The 17,711-nt window shown below is 47.0% G+C and overlaps 1 protein-coding gene across 1 annotated transcript; it reads right to left on the minus strand.

Annotated features, from left to right (window-relative positions):
• Nucleotides 1-8,347: 8,347 nt before the first annotated feature.
• Nucleotides 8,348-17,349, minus strand: LOC105187397 (glutamic acid-rich protein). Its single transcript, XM_011148175.3, has 3 exons — nt 16,928-17,349; nt 10,547-10,721; nt 8,348-10,458 (listed from the first exon to the last, which is right to left on the minus strand). The coding sequence occupies exons 1-3, from the start codon at nt 17,033-17,035 to the stop codon at nt 10,391-10,393; spliced, it is 351 nt and encodes a 116-aa protein (XP_011146477.1). The 5' UTR covers nt 17,036-17,349; the 3' UTR covers nt 8,348-10,390.
• Between the last annotated feature and the right edge of the window lie 362 nt (nt 17,350-17,711).

Raw genomic sequence — 17,711 nt, forward strand, 5'->3', positions numbered from 1 at the left:
ACCGTCGATCTTTAATGCAGTATCTTGTCAATGCCCGAAAATCTCCTTCTCCGATAAAAATCTCATCGCAAATACGAACGACTGTTGGCAACGCGTTATACAAAGAGGTACTTTTACCAGAGAGGAACGTGAGAGCGGCCAACACGGAGTTTTCGACGACACCGACTTTCCGCACTGGGAAAAGGCGCCATCTGCATCCATTTTGAGAGGGGAACTACGATCCACTTTCAGGTTTCGGCGGTAAAACCTGCATATGGTGGCAGTCCGTGCTACATCTACTATCAGGCGGTTTATGTCCGTGCTACAACCATGATAATAGCGTACTTGACAGGCACGGTCCCGCACATTATTACGCGTTTATATAACACTAGAACATTATATAAGTGCTTTATGGTCGAGCTTTATGGTGAGGATAGGGTTGATATAGGATTATATTGTGGCAAAAGCGCGTTCCTGTATCTTGAGCCATTCCCGCGAAGAAACTAGTTGGAGGTGAAATTTAATGCTCGCGTTCGCAAGGGCCTAACATTCTACTCGCGAAGGGACGCTATCGCCCCCTTCCCCCACCTTTCACAACGGTGCGGATATTTAACTCTTTATTATTTTTCGCGACAACGCCCGCCGCGACGAGGCCCGAACGAGGCAAGTTCGCTTATAACCAGCGTTTATATCAAGAGCGTTTCTCGGGAACATTCCGCGATAGAAAATTTCCTGCGACCGGAGGTCTGTGATTTAAAATTAAATTGCAGCACGAGCATTATTATCGGGCAGCCCTGAGACGGGGTGCTGTCACCCGTCCGTGACATTTGCCGCGCGCCTTTGCGATTATCGGTAAATTCAGTTTCTCGATTGATTGCGCGATTTCAAGTGGCCATAATATATGGCGATAATACATGGCAATATGTGGCAATAATATATGGCAATAGTATATGGCAACAATATATGGCAACAATATATGGCAACAATATATGGCAACAATATATGGCAATAATTCATGGAATATATTTTTCGTTACAAAAGTCAATGCAAATTTGCGGCATGCACAATGTAATAATAAAAGAGCTCTCTGCGAGCATTGAGTCAAACGCTCACCGATGATGATATTGATGATGTCCCGTTGCATCCAACCAGATCCACCGAATGTCCGTCCATGTCCGCTACCGCTCTCCATGTCGCGCAGCATTCATCTTGCAGCGCGTCCCACGTTGATTGCTACACTTTCGCGACGCGGTCGATACGCGGTATTAGAGCGGCGATATTTACGTCAATTAACCAACGTTTTACGTCGACATCGGTGGAAACCTTTTACGCGCTGCAAAATGTACTCTATAAACTCGATCGGCGAAGAGCAAGAACCGTGAAAATTTATCGACTCGTCCAACGGATTCGTACAGCGCTTTTCGCGATCGCGCCTGAAAAGTCGCGAAAATGCGGGAGTCTCGATATCTACGAGAATATTCGCGAATGCGTGCGAGGAAAGATTAGACAATTAGAAACCGGTCGCTCCGAGAGAGCACAAAGAGAGAGAGAGAGAGAGAGAGAGAGAGAGAGAGAGTGTGGCAAAGTTTTCACGCATGATAGTTCCGTCACGACGAAGCTTACGTTCGCGATACTTTGGTGAAATGAGAATTTAAGCTTTCTTTGTTAGCAGCGCGAATAAAAACGCGTATATTGATAACCGCGGTCGCGATATTCAAAGGCACGCGAGCGAGGATACCTCAAGCTCGGCGTGCGCTGGCGCAATTTCTGCGCGCATTATACGCTACTCGAGACAATAGGGATCGTGATGAATGGACAATATTGCCAAATAATTCTACAGCCTGTTTTGAAAATAAAAGAAAAACTAGCCAACGGTATCGGCTGATACATTTTACTGATATATTTTATATCATAAATGCCGATGAATATCATTTTATATCATAAATGCCGGCGTATGAATATATTTTACATGGACAATTGAATATTGTCAAATAATTGTCGTTAAATAATTCTGCGGCCCGTTTGAAAAATGAAAATAAAGCAGCTAATGACCGTATGGCGTTTGTAAATATGAATATCTCTTATTCAGATGACCGAACATCAAAAGAGAATCATTCGGTATTTTAAATCTCGTATGTAATGCAGGCTATTGTTTAAATAATCCCCTGATTGTTTCGAGTAATGTATGTTATTCAACGTCACAAACACACAGAAAGAATCTATTTGCAATTCGCATTGACTCGAACGATATTTTTAGTCCCACATCCGTCATGCAGAATATTGTTTCCCTTTTCATTTTGACTCACCGAAACGACTTGCAGTCAGAGCCGGCCACGTTCCGCTTCAAGTCTGTAACAAAAAATTCACATTCGCTCATTAGATCAGACCAACGAGTGCGGGCGAGTAAAAGAGTAGTTTACCCTCTGCGATCGTAATTCAAGTCGAGCCGGAAATTATATCCCAGCTCTAGATCGCCAAAGGTCAAACAGAGAACTATAGTAAACATGTAAACTTACCTTCAAGCCGACTCTGCTTGGCCCGAACCGGATCCTCCGGTGCGGCATCCGCGTTCGCCGGACTGCTGTTGCTTTCCGCAACAACTGAAACAGAAGAATAATTTTCCCGGTTGATAATCTGCGGTAGAGAGAGAATATCTTTGATCGGGATGAATCGAAAATACGGAAATATTTTGATAAGGAATTTTTATCTTTATATTTTTGTTCGAACATTGAAAATTTAAATGGGACTTGAAGCTTTCAAGAGAGCTGATGAGGAACAAGTTACGAAGGCAAAGGTCGTAAAGGGTTGAACACAGATGTGTAGGAAACTTGTAAAATTTACCTTCCGACCGACTCTGCTTGGCACGAACCGGATCCTCCGGTGCGGCATCCGCGTTCGCCGGACTGCTGTTGCTTTCCGCAACAACTGAAACAAAAAAATAATTTTCCCGGTTGATAACCTGCGGTAGAGAGAGAATATCTTTGATCGGGATGAATCGAAAATACCGAAATATTTTGATAAGAAATTTTTATCTTTATATTTTTGTTCTAACATTGAAAATTTAAATGGGACTTGAAGGACTTTCAAGAGTTGTAAACTTTACCTTCCGGCCAACTCTGCTTGGCCCGAACCGAATCCTCCGGTGCGGCATCCGCGCGTCCGCCGGACTTGCTTCCCGCAACGTCTGGAACAAAAATTTAGAGTTCTTGGTTGGTAAGCTGCGGTAGAGAAAGAATGTTTGCTCGGGATGAGTGGAGAATATTCGCTACGATTTTTTTTCTTCATTAACATTGAAAGTCTAGATAGGACTTGGAGCTCTTGAAAGAGCTGACGAAGAAAAGTGACAACAAGAAGCGGAGACAACAATTGTGTGCTCTCGAAAATATTCTTTTACGAATGGACATTTAAATTTAGATCCCGTGACGAAAGTAAATAGACTCGAAAGAAGCGCTGACCGAAAACAAAAAAGGTCGCAGTCTAAGAAGCGGTATGACGTTGAATATTCTTACACAAGACCGGTATACTCATACAGTTGGGAATTATTCAGAATGTTTGATTGAGAACATATTGAATTAGAGATCCGCGGTCATGAACCGTCTCTGTCTGGATCAATATCTTTTGTATACAACAACGCAACAAAATAGACAGACAGACAGAGATTGACGAGAGTAATTGCAGGTTCATAAAATGATGATTACTAGTCGAATGATGACGGATTGTGAATGCCGAGCGGGAAATTCCGACTTCTTATTCCCGGAAAATTCGTCAAACGTCCGCTCTCGTTATCGGAGACCTCCCGCATGATAAATGATTCCACATACCTGGAAACGTGACGTATCGCTGCCGGCGTCCTGCTTTCCGGCTGCTGGAGTCCTCCGGATTTCACTCACTCACGCTTCTAATGCCGATACTCGCGATTCGACCGTGCGGTTAATCAACGCGATGCCGACGGATTGAATATCTCGAGGACCGACGAGATACATTTCTTTCAATTAAACACGAGACGGAAGTGACGAGCGTGTCACGCACGGCTGCTGTTGATGGAATGAGGACGAATATACGAGGTGCGCGAGTATTATAATACGAAGGGCAAAAAGTGTCGTCGCTCGCGAGCCGATCAACACAATCGGCGCGATGTAAACATTGCGAGTCTCGGCGGCGGTCGAAGCAAGTGAGACTTGTCCTTGAGCGTCTCTTCTTTTCTCGAAGGTTCCGGGACGATGAGGGGAATGCGAGGTGGCCTTTCAACTGTACGCGACATTGATTTACTATTTATTGATTACTGAAAATAAAGAAAATTATTCTGTCGAAGCATCGGACATTTGTTAGCTTTATGTTAATTAAAGAGGAATGTGTACGATTAGAAAATGTGTTAGCAACTAATCGTACAGAGTGCCAAAGTTGTTGTGACGCCGCTGTCGGAGAATAATTAAAGGTGATGGTAGCGTTAAAGAGTGGGGAATTTCATCCCATGCGAATTTTGTCTCGTTCTTATTAAATGTTAGTCCTGTATAAAATGTCGTATTTAAAAGTATTTAAAAGTATTGTTTCGCATTCACGAGATTTTGTCGTGAATTCTGCTTTGCGGGAATCTCAGATTGGATCGCGGGCCAATACTTTTCAATGCGACGGGGAATAGAACGTGAAAATCTTGTATGCCTCTGAATCCGAAAACAATTAGGAGAAGAAGCGAATACTTTTCAATACGAAAGTTCGCATTTGAAAATTATCGATTGCGATTGAATACAAGGCGTGTTTGAAATGAATTGAATCCTTTTTAATGCGAAGCATTCACCACTGCCATCTCGCATTTAGCGCGGTGAAATTTAATGAGAACTAATACTTTTTAGTCCCTTTCTTCGGACCAGAAAGCAGAATTCAGACGTATTCAAAATGTCAATACTTTTTAATATGTTTCAGTTCGACATTTTATACAGGGAGATTATCCGCCGCGGACAATAACTCTTCTACTTTTCATCTAATATTCAATGATGATAAGAATGTCCGGAGCGGACGGGATGCTGAATGCGAGAAGCAGGACGAAGGGAACGGGACGCGGGCAACGATACATCATGCGTCTCCAGACATGTCAAATCGTTTATTATAGAGGAGACTTTGATACGGCAACATGTATTCGAAGATTTAACATTTAATACGTACTTTTATTTTTCCTGCTCCTCCTCCCTCCCCCCCTCGCGCTCTTTTAGACCTCTGAGCATAATCTGGCATAGAGATGGCAACTGTGGTTGCAGCACGGACATAAACCGCCTGAAAATGGACGTAGCACGGACTTCCACCACATGCAGATTTTACCACCGAGACCTGAAAGTGGATGTACCATCGTAGTTCCCCTCTCAAAATGGATGCAGATGGCGTCCTTTCCCAGTGCGGAAAGTCGGTGTCGCAGAAAATGTCGTGTCGGCCGCTCTTTCAGGTTCCTCTCTGCTTTTACATATTAAAATTATAAATTCATTATTTTGTGCTTTTTGCGTTTTATGCACGCATTAATACTAGACTAATGTTTGTACTTCATGTTAACACGACCGTTACGGAATGTCAACGCATACGAATTGTTTAACCAACAAGATAACGCAGTTCATTTACCATACGGTGCTATGGTAAGAGAACATTTTACAAGGTTGTTGTTTTTAACAGCTCAGCGACAACTGTCGCCACCGTCAAGGCGGAGTTCTCGGCTTAAAAAACAGGAGCCTTGAACGAGCATCGTATATTGTCCAGTATCTTATATTTCCTACGCTATCTTATATTGTTATTACAGTATCTTATTTTGTTACTTTTCTTTTCTGCACAGTTACATTTCTATAAAATTATGTTTGCACGATTGTTATCTATGTATATATTGGTAAATATTTAAACTGACAGAATCAAATCATCGAGTCGTTGTGAAGAAACATTGATTTTTTGAAAGAGTCGGATGTACCGCGCGCGCATGTCCACGTATTTTCTTTGTTTAAAAATAATATAGAAAGAAATGCGCATCCTCTTCTTTAATCTAAACAATTTTATTGAGCTGAATAACATATAATAGTGCGATATGTATATATATCATATACATACATAACGCATGCACGCGCACGCATACACACACACATACACACACACACACACACACACACACATACATACATATTTCGGTTTATAAATCTATACATGTATAAATGATAGAGACAGAATACACATATTATATATAGTTGTGTAAAAAGTATATAAGTGTAATGTATTATGTATGATGTGAGTATAAATATACATAAATATATATTTATGTGTGTATATATTTACAATTTTCTCGGAGATCATTTATTCACCATAATGTATAAGATATATATTACAGACGGCTAGTACCTTAAACCTAAGAGAATATCTTATAAAATATGTCACATAATTATATGTAAATAAATTATCGTTGTAAGCGGTATCCGTAATCTCTTAACGACCTCATGTACCATATAAATATCGCGAGTTTATTGATTACTTATATACAATATGCCATGCATAAAAAGGTCTATCGTCTACGGAAGTATCGCCGCAGATTATTAAATCAAACGGGAACAATGCGCACTGTAGAGAACGGAAGGTGGTAAAACGATACACACGTTCATTCTTACTTTACTGCGTAGCATCACTCCGCAAACAGTTAATATCCTGTTTAAAGATACAACAAAAGGTCATATTTACAGTTACAACTGTATATTTACATAACATTGATCGATAAGTAGCGATCTCCTATGTCTAGCGCGAGAAGTCGGCAGTGTGTTATATAAACGCGTGTTTTATCTGTTATTTTAAAACTAATTATCTAAAAAACGTAGCTTACGTACATATATATACATATATATATATATATATATATATGTATATATATATATATAAAATTCTCACACAACACTACTTTACAATCTCTTTCTCTCATTCACTCCCTCTCTCTCAACCGCACACGTACTGCACATATGTATTCGCATGGTTGGCGGGCAATACATTATGCATATATAATAATGTATAACACATGTAGTATAGATAAATATATCTATGTATGAGCGGGGAAGAAATATTTTGCTTCACATACATGTGAAGAATAAAAAAACATCTCGTGTTGTTTTCCAAAATGTATTTACTTAAAAATACAATGAAAGTTTCAGTTTTGATGGAATGGGCAGAAATATATAGTCTGTGGTGTCGGTTACTGTTAAGTTGAAAGAGATGATGCGATGGTATCCTGTACAAAAGTAGCTTGAACACACAAACCAAATTCTTAGCCTAGGATGTTCGTTTACGTTTAAATCGTAGACACGTGTCGCGTTACCAGATTTTACGTCTTAAACTCCCTTTCATGCTTACCTAACGAACGTAGGGATGTAACGGTATGTGGGCGATCAGCCTGATTGATTGTAAGACCCGTTAGCACCAGTGAGTGAATTTTCCGAATCGCGTCGAATACTCGAGCACGACGTGCACCGTTGTACTCCGTCGAGCTTGACGTACAAGACGCAAGTCTCTTTCTTCTTCTCTCTCTCTCTCTCTCTCTCTCTCTCTCTCTCTCTCTCTCTCTCTCTCTCTCTCTCTCTCTCTCTCTCTCTCTCTCTCTCTCTGGATGTATATACGTGTATGTATGTATGATGTGTATATATGTGTGTGTGTGTGTGTGTGTCATGTATGCATGTTGCAAACGGGGCTTGGCATTATATTACAATAAAATTAAATGGAGCTATGCTTATAGTATGTATGTATAGTATACTATGATCGCTAAAGTATTCATTTTGCTCAGGCACCTGTACTTTAAGATAGTCCTTTGCCAACAATCATCGTCAAGTTACTATCTTGAAGCAAACACGTGTGTAAATACAGCATAGCGGATTGCGTATAAAACCGTAGATTAACAGAGACTGCCGGAGATGGTATGATTTCTACGCATCATCATCATCATCATCATCATCATCATGGTGATCATCGTCGTCATCATCATCATCATCATCATCATCATCATCATCATCACATTGACATCGGTCGTTGGACGCGTTACATGTATGTACTCATAAAGAAATATTCGAATTTTCGTGTTCTCCGTATTGTATCGGGTAATCGCGAATCGAGACTTTCGCAAGTATTAACGTATACACGGTCCAACTCCCGCCATCTCCTCGGTTGCCATACAGCAGGATCTTAGTCCGTGGGTGGGAGCAGCCTTTTACACACTGCCATCTCCGCATAGTTCTTTTTTTTTTCCATTTTCATTTTCAGATATCAAACCCATCACACTACTTATGAGAACGAATTCATTTTCTCTGATCTAACTGCGTTTTATTTAACTATCTCATTCGAAAATATTTGTACATTAAAACGGGACATCCTCTCGCATCCAAATTATCATTACCTTTATTTAATTATTATGCAGCTATGGTACAATGGTATCGTAACCGCAATGTCTCTTCACCCTTTTTTCATTTACTAACTCCCGAAATAAGTAGCGGTATGGACCTGCCAATCGCAACGATTCACCGACTCCAGCAAAAAGAGTCATTTCTCTCTCGCTCTCGCTCTCTCTCTCTCTCTCTCTCTCTCTCTCTCTACCTCACGGTAATCTCGGCAACCAGTGAGTAATCATCGTCATCGAGTTGTTAAATAATAAAAAGATCCTCGAGTACCGTTGCGACACGTGTGCGTGCGTGGACGCGCACGCGCCGCAGTATTTACGTCAGTGTGTGTACGTGTGGGTATGAGCGTGGCAAAAATATGAGTACGTCAGAGTATATCGAGATACCGATTCCACTGGAGGGGAAAAAAAAAAAGAAAAATTCACGTGGAAAACCACAAGCGAATGAACAAATACTGCCAACTTATTCTGCGACGAGTCAACGAACCATTGCTAAGAGTTAGTCCACATCGAGATAAAAAGATCACGACACGTAAAAGTAATCGGAACGTCTCGAATTACATTCAGGTAAGAACATCATCGCTATACGGGGAGAGTACTCAACACATAATTGTCACACAATAGTAGTCGCGTAGCTCGATATTTTCTTTTGTAATTTTCGCGTCATGCAACACACGGCAGTTCTGGAGTTATAAATATATATTTATCTACATGTAATTGAACTCTTATCTCCTACAAAAAATGATATTGTTGCTTTAAAGGAATCGAGAAGGGTGATGGTGCCCCTTACAGCAATTCAACTGGCGAGTTGACTGTTCGATGCTCTCCCTTATCTATGCCCAAGCCTAAAGTGTAACAACCTCCCTCCGCTATTACGTTAAGTTTACATAATAATATTCATTAATAATAAAATGTTTCTTATTCCGTAACTTTATACATACTATGTATAATTATTATGCAATATTAAAGTCATATATTTACTCATCCACACTACCTGACGCGAGCGTTGCATTAAACCTTATCTCAATTTCGGTCTCTACATCAAACAGGAGCACGAAGCGAAGTCACGACTATTTTTGTTAGATCCTTTTTCGTTCACTCTTTCATTTCCTTTTTTTCCTTTTTCTTTTGTATATATTGAATGTCGAGAGATGCCCTTTCGTGCCTATTTTACTTTATTTATTTGTCTCATTCACATCGCGCGAAAGTGTACACAACACGCACAATTGTATACGATATAGCCTCGCGCTCCTGTGAAGACACTGCAATTACCGTTTCCGAAGAAAAACTCATATCACACGCACAAGGTGAGAGACATTCGTCGAACTACAAACGTAAATTTGATTTTAATGTAAAAAAAAAATCACCATAAATGTCCATTTTACACTATTTAAATATAATAGTTTTTTATTTCTTAAATAAGTTTTTATTATAAAACTGTCGCGCGAAGAAAGCCAGATGACGGCAAATACCGGTTAGTAGGTGGTTCGGATAAAACGATAGATTCGTCTTGGGAACAGTGTGTGTGTGTGTATGTGTGTGTATGCGTGTGTGTGCGCATGTGTATGTGTGTGTGTGTGTGTGAACGAGACGCACGATCGAACGACCAGTGAACGCACGGACGGGCGAACAAACGCACGTGCGTGCGAACAGCCAAAGTGAGAGCCTAGATAGAAAATAGGATCAAACTCAACGAGTTCTCAGGACGAATATATGGTTATCATTCAAACTACCTAACAGCATTTGGTGACGGCTAGACGACCAGAATTGCGATGAGCCAAGACAAATAGAATTGCGACCGCATCTACTGCGTGTCAGCCCGCCACAATTCCGGTGAGGTGGTAATTTTTACTCGTATATCGGAAGGATCCAGTAACGTGGATTGGGCACGATGGATATCAACATTATTACCAACCACTCAATATGAGAGTAAGTTTGCTGAGACTGCCGAAAAATCGACGATGATGTCGTCACGTGCCTAACGCCTCCCTTCTTAATTACATATTTTTCCCCCTTTCTTCATTATGCGTCTTCCTCGTCGTCGTCTTCTACACCTTCCACGTCACCTTCCGCATCATCGTCCTCCTCTTCTGCAATAAAATAACAAATATGACTCACCGAGAAAAACTCGAGTTCATCGAGAACGAGGTTCACTGATCAAAGAAATTGTTTATTTACCATCGCCTTCTTCCAAGTCGTCTTCGCCTTCCGGTATGTCATCGTCCTCATCGTCTTCCTCACCGTCACCGTCTACCTCCTCCTCTTCTTCAATCTCCTCTTCCAATTCCTCCTCTTCTACTTCACCGTCACCATTCTCCTCTTTCTTCTGTTTCTTCGTCTCTTCATTCTTCTCCTGTAACATACATAAAGAGATTAATTCGAGAGAAACTCAAAACTAAAAGAAAAGAAAAAAAAAATCCTTGCAGATTATAAGCACATCTCAACGCGCGGAGAGGAGTAGAGAATTTTGCGTGATATTCATCCAATCTGCCCGCATAAAGCATTTTGACGCCAAAGCTCCATTTTTTCAACTTTGAAGCAACGACAAGGTGGAGAGAAAATTCGGCGGCGGCAGCGGCAGCGGTAGCGGCGGCGGCGGTGGCGGTGGCGGTGGCGGTGGTGGCGGCGGCGGCGGCGGTGACGACGACGACGACGACGACGACGACGACGACGACGACGACGACGACGACGGCTGCGGGGCCGCGGCGGGGAAGACGATAGACAAGGACAGAGAGGAAAGAGCATGTACGTATGGCGGGCGAGGAGGACGAGAGGTCCCTTCCCGCCAAGAAATACGGTGGCGACGAAAGGGAGGTGGTGGGGATTTTCCCTACCCGTTAAAATACGGCGGGGCAGGAAAAGGGAAATGGCGGAGGGAGCCGCGTCTCTACCGAGCGATCCGGCACAGTGCCGAAAACGCGAAGAACAGGTAGTAGTGTAGAGACCGTGCATCGCGACTTTGCCGATAAACGCTTAGCGTTAAACGAAGCCTCTCTCTCTCTCTCTCTCTCTCTCTCCCTCTCTCTCTCTCTCTCTCGCGCGCTCGCGCGCGCGCGAGACGCTTATCGACGCAAGCCGCTGATTCGAATGAACGAAACTCGAGGTGATTTCATAATCGGGCGAATTTCCACCAGAACGAACGATCTCGAGCGACAGAGGGTGAGACGGTTGCTGGACGCGGGAGAATCCACCGGCGCCCATCGTCGGTCACCCACGCGCAACCTTAATTCTCCACCGAGAGAGCTGTAATGTAGAACCATGCCCTTGATCCAGTCCCCATGGTAGTGCCGTAGTAATACAACGGCCATAACGCAATAAGCATCATAGTTTATCGATTTCGGTAGGAGGGGGCGAAGGGGGAGGGAACAAAGGGGGGAGAGGAGAAGGGAGAGAAAGGGAGACGACTGCCCCAACGGCCGAGAGAACGCGCGCGGGGTTTGCTCCGAATTTATTCGCGCGTCTGGAAACATCTTGTCAGCTAGAGTGGAATGTACGTATATTCCAAAGTCGCGTTCTCAGAACACCATCGCGATTGCGATAGTGCGATTTATCGCGAGAGGCGAGGCGAGGCGAGAGCCGCTGAGGAAAAAACGCGCTAAGGAGCGCATCCGCTTTCAACTATCGTGCGTCGTCTCCGTGAGACTGTTTCCGACATTCGACCAACGCGCGCGCCTTCCGCCGGCGTCGCTCCGCTTTTCGCACGGCAACGAGAACGAACGAACGAACGAACGAACGAACGAACAAACGAGCGAGCGAGCGAGCGAGCGAGCGCAGAAAGAGGGAAAGAGTCACGCCGGTGTAACGCCGGACTCGTGGCCATACGGCGTTGCTGGCCAACCATGGTGGCGGTGGTGTCGGCGGCTGCTTGGCGTAATAGTATACACGCGCGCGCCGCGTTCGTATCGGCGGGTACGAGAAAGCGGCTTCGGATGCGCGCGCGAAGCTGCGCCGACCAATCGGAAACGCGGAGACCGGCGACGCGCGCGGTGAGAAGCCCACGATGATTGGCAGATGACGAAGGCGCACGCCGTGGCGGGGATACATTCGCGCTACGTAAAACCTCGCGCAAAGCGAGCACGACGAGAGCGAGAGCGAGAGAGAGATAGAGATAGAGATAGAGAGAGTGAGTGAGACACAGAAAGAGAGAAAGGGGGATAGGAAGGAGGAAGACACCGGGGCAGTGTGCCCGAGTGTCGTGCAACGCGATGCTTTCGTGTAAGAGCACAAATCTGAAACATAGAGACCGACGCGACGGCACGATACTCCGCGAGGCCGACGTCACGTGGCGTGACGGTGGAGCGAGGGAGGAGGAATCGATGGCGTCCAGATCGCGATTGATATCGCCGCACGGCGATCGGTTGGCAATAATGCCGGAAGTAATCGATGCGTGGCGCGCGATTCGCTTTCGTGGTGGAAGCGAGAGTGCGTCAGAGCGGGATCGAGACGTTGAATCGACGCTGAATCAACGTTACGCTCTGTCCCTCCCTCTGTTCCCGCCTGTTCTCTTCCCCCTTCTCTCTCTCACACACACACACACACACACACTGTTCGGAGTAATCATATCGCCATATACGGAATCGACCTGTTGCAATAAACTGCTAATGAAGAATCGGTGGTTACCGACTACGTTCTACAAACAATGGAAACCCGATCGACAAGCTGACGCGCGCGCGTGCGCACGCGCGCGTTACTCCGAATCTGTCGATCACTCTCGTTGCAATCATCGCCCATCTATCCTCCTCGGTCGACGAGTAGCAAATGTTCCCGACGCGAATGACAGCGATGTATTCGTGTTGTCGGTGCCGTTAGACGACGCCGTCGCCGTCGCCGCCGCCGCCATCGCTTGTTATGCTCGCGCGCGATTACCTATCTGCCCGTTCTCAATCACGAGGTCTCGCCAGATAACCCAACGACGCTCATAACCTATCGCATAGACTCGCTCTCGCGTTTCTTCTCTCCTTTACCAGCCGATCGACGCAATGAATAGCGGTTACGTAATTACCGCGTGACGTTTAGGAATACTGGATTATCGGCGAGAGAGATCGGCGATGTCTCCGCGGCGAGGCGGGCGGGCCGCTGCGAAGGAAATTTGACTGTCGGCGGCCGAGGATCGTGATAGTCGCCGCCTAGCGGGGGGCTCGCGGTTTAGGCGACGGTGGCGAAAGCACCGGAGGAAAACGAACGAATAACGGGCACGACGACCAATCGGCCGGGACGCGGCGGCGTTCGAAACGCCGTGGCGGCACTAATTAAGATAATTAAACGATAAAAAGGAACGCGCGCGAAAACCGGCCGCTCGCGAGGCGCACGATGATAACCATTGAATGCAATAAGTTATTTCTGGCTCGTGGCACATCGATCCATAAACTGCGTTATCCGATCGACGCGACGCCTTTCCCGCCTTCTCTCGTATATCGAACGCCGGCCACCGCAGTCGCAGTCGCCGCCGCCACCGCCGCTGCCGCCGCCGCCGCCGTCGTCATCACCGTCGACGACGTGACTCACTTGAATCAGCAAAGTCAGTCGAAAATATCGATATCAGAACGATACGCGGCAACTTCAGAAGGCTTTGCAAAGTGAACCGAAAAATCCAGCGCGCTGCTCTCCGCTCGAAATGTGTTTCCCTCTCGCGCGTTCAAACGCGATTTTCTGCCTTGACCTCGGATTTTCTGCCTTTTTTCTCTTTTTCCCTTCCCCTCCTCACTCTCTCTCTCTCTTTCCTCCCGTCTTCCGGAGCGATAGTAATCACGCGTATATTCATAGATAGTGTTGTTCTTCAAAGGAACGCTCGTGCGCGTCGGTAACAGCGCACGTTCGACGCCGCTTCCGAAGAGACGCGCGCCGTCGTCGCCTGTCCTTTTCCCAAGTCTCGTGTTCTTTCTCTCTCTCTCTCTCTCTCTCTCTCTCTCTCTCTCTCTCCCCCTCTATGCCTTCTCTTTTCGTCCTCCGCCTCCTCCTGCTTCTCTCTTCACCTCGTTTATTCGACCGCGCGCGATCTAGCGAATTAATAGATACTCTCAGGAGGAGTCATCGACGTAATAAAGCCGCGTCAACTTATGCGTACCGTGCGTATCGTATGTACACATTGCGTGCTGCCCCGGTCTTTCCACGTGACGTGCCGAGAAAGACGCCGACGCCGCGAGACCGGCCAGAACCGATCGTCGTGTCGCCGCCGTACGTGTGCAGCTGCGCGCGACTACGATTTTTGCGAATTTCCGCTGGCGTCCATTACGTCTTACGCGTAGGAAACGCAATCGCACGGTAAATTATCGGCTAAAAATAAGCCCCCCTCCTCCCTCTCGTCGGCGTATCGGCGACGCGCCCGACGGTACTGCCACGATCTAAGATGAAAAATCGCAGCAACGATGTTTTCTCGAAGGTTCGTAGTAACGCGCCGCTGCGCGCGACCGCCACAGCCGCGAAAAGAACAGGGAGGCAGGAGAGCACACCGGGTATATAATGCACGGCGTTGCCGCTAGCTGCGCAAGTGGGGTACCTTCGACGAAGAGTGAGAAAGACAGACAGAGAGAGAGAGAGAGAGAGAGAGAGAGAGAGAGAGAGAGAGAGAGAGAGAGAGAGAGAACGAACGAGCGCGCGCGAACGAGCGAAGGAGAGAGAGAGAAAGAGAAAGACAGAACGAGTCACACCGCCACCGCCACTATACACTGGCAGAACCGAGGACAGAAAGAGAAAGACAGAGAGAAAGAGAGCGAGGGAGAACGAGCAAGATATAGACGAATGGATAGAGAGAGAAAAAAATAGACAGATGGGGGAGAGAAAGAGAGAGAGAGAGAGAAAAGTGAGAAAGAGCGAGCCCGGCAGAGGGAGTGAGAGGAAAAGGAAGCCTTCGTCGCGGTGTTTATGCACGCAGATCGGTAAACAATTTCAGGGCAACGCGTCGACCTGGAGTAGATACGCGTCGGTCGTCTATCGATCGACCGTCCTGCGTGATTAACCCTCTTATAGCGAATTATCGATCAATTACGTCGGAAAGAGAACGCGTACGCGTGTACGCGTGGGAGCATAACGGAAGAGAGAGAGAGAGAGAGAGAGAGAGAGAGAGAGAAAGAGAGAGAGAGGAGAGGGAAAAGAGATAAAGTGCAAACGAACGAGCGAGCGAGCGAGCGAGAGAGAGAGAGAGAGAGAGAGAGAGAGAAAGAACGATGAACGCGGGCTTGGTTTCGGCCGCCATAATGGAAACCGACAGCGACGAGTGACGGTAGTAGGATAGTAATGGTGGCAGACTACCGCGACGATCGGAAAAATGCGCGGGACGTCCGCTTTTCCGGATGGCGACGCTACATTGGCACGTATAAAAATGGCGTCCGACGAGCAAGTCTATCTGTGCACGAAGTAGCGAGCAGCAAGAGCAGTATGTCGTGTGCGGCTCGGAGCCTAGCTGCCGCGAAGAGGCGAACTTGCCGGACATGGAGAGGAAGAGGGATAGAGATAGGAGAGAGACGTGCGCGAAACGAGCACATGGCGCTAGCAGCCGCCGAGATTCTCCTTGTCCTTCTCTGATCGTTCTCCCTCATCTGTTTCTCTTTCTCTCTCTCTCTCTCTCTCGATTCTGTTAAATAACGCGCTCCTTCTCTCTCTCTCTTTCTCCGTGTCCCTTTCCATACACGCACGGACACGTAGGCTCTCTCGCGTTACCTCGAATTTCAACTTTGGACACGCGAAACGCAGAACTGATAATTATAGACGGCGGCCGGTAGAGGAGTAGTCATCGCCATCGTCATTATCATCATCGCCGTCGCCGTCGTCATCGTCATCGTCGTCGTCGTCCTCGTCCTCGCTATCGTTGTCTTCGTCCTCGTCATCATCATCATCGTCGTCGTCGGCCATCGAGCGAGCAGAAGAACAGAACACGAGAAAGAGAGACAGAGAGAGAGAGGAGAGAGAGAGAGAGAGGGAGAATCGTCGCGCTCGCGCGGCGGCCCGACGAATAATGCAATGGCGTCCCTTGCGCGCTCTTACGCGCTCGTAGCGAAAAAACACTGCGCGCCGGAAAAGACGTGCCTTGCACGCGGCGCGTCCGATCGAGCGAACTCGACTACGTTCGGGGTTGCTCGCGAACGAAAATATGGAGTCCGGTCGGAGAAACGCCGGCCGGCGCGGCGTTCTCTCTCACCGTGGTTCCGTCGCCCGCTCGGCGGCGCGAATCACAGAGCAACGAAGAGCGAGAGCACACACATTTCGACACGTACCGTCGATCGACGACGATAGTACGTGGAAAACGCACATCGGCGGGAAAATTCGGCGCTGTTCGCGATCTCGTTGGAGCGCGTCCATGCGATTCAATGATTTCCCGACGACGACGACGACGACGATGACGACGGCGGCGGCAGCGGCGGCGGCGGCGGCGGCATGGCGCGCTTCGCGATGAGCGTGCTTCGTGTGTATTATCGTACCGCGAGGGAAGAGAGAGAGAGAGAGAGAGGGGGGAGGGAGGGGGGAGAGAGAGAGAAAGAGAGAGAGATCACCGTAACGCGCGTTCACACAGACGAAAAGGACGATCCCCCGACGATTGACGCTCGCGAGGAGCATTTTACTCACCTCGGCTGGCCTCTTGATCCCTTTGATTTCGCACTTTGCGTCCCCGGATGCCTTATCGTTCTCCGTCACCTTCTCGACCGCGACCTCGTTGTTTTCCTTGGTGCTCATGTCGGCTGAATTGTCTTCTGCGCGTCGATACTTCCCCGATAAACTCTGTTTCCGCGACTCGAACTCAATTCGAGTGTACTAGAAAGCGACGACGACTACGGCGACGGCGGCGGCTGCGGCGTGTACGCGTTTTACGATATCTCGAATACGTGTCCTCACGCGACGTTGGCTTCCGGCGGAATGCCCGAGAGAGCAGCGTCGTCAGGCGAAGACCCGAGGGGCAACGAGGGAGAGGGAAAATGCGGTGGAGGGGAAAAGAGTGAGCGAGCGAGCGAGCGAGAAACAGGGAGATAGAGCGCGAGAACAAGAGAGCGAGAGAGTGGGAGGGAGAGGGTGAGAGAGAGAGAGAAAGAGATCGAGTGAGAAACCGAGAGGGGGCGAGAGTGGCGGAGGAGCCGAACCAGTCAGGAGTGGAGCGTGCCGTGTACCGACGACTGTGGCGCGAATAGCGCAAAGCCGACTACTACCCGATCCCAGCTCCTAGCCATGTCCAACCTGGCTTTGTTCAAAAATGAAGATGGCGCGGGTTTGAAACTCGATAAATCCCTGATTGGTCGGCCTCTCATGACACTGTAGACTGATGCCGGTGTGCGCGATCGGTCGTATTATTGTGCCGCATGATCTTTCGGGATTCCCCGAAGGGCTTGAGTACGTAACGCGCCCGCCCGGCGCATGA

Source organism: Harpegnathos saltator, unplaced genomic scaffold (genome assembly GCF_003227715.2).
Source record: "Harpegnathos saltator strain DR-91 unplaced genomic scaffold, Hsal_v8.6 scaffold252, whole genome shotgun sequence".
In the NCBI taxonomy this organism is placed as follows: Eukaryota; Metazoa; Arthropoda; class Insecta; order Hymenoptera; family Formicidae; genus Harpegnathos; species Harpegnathos saltator.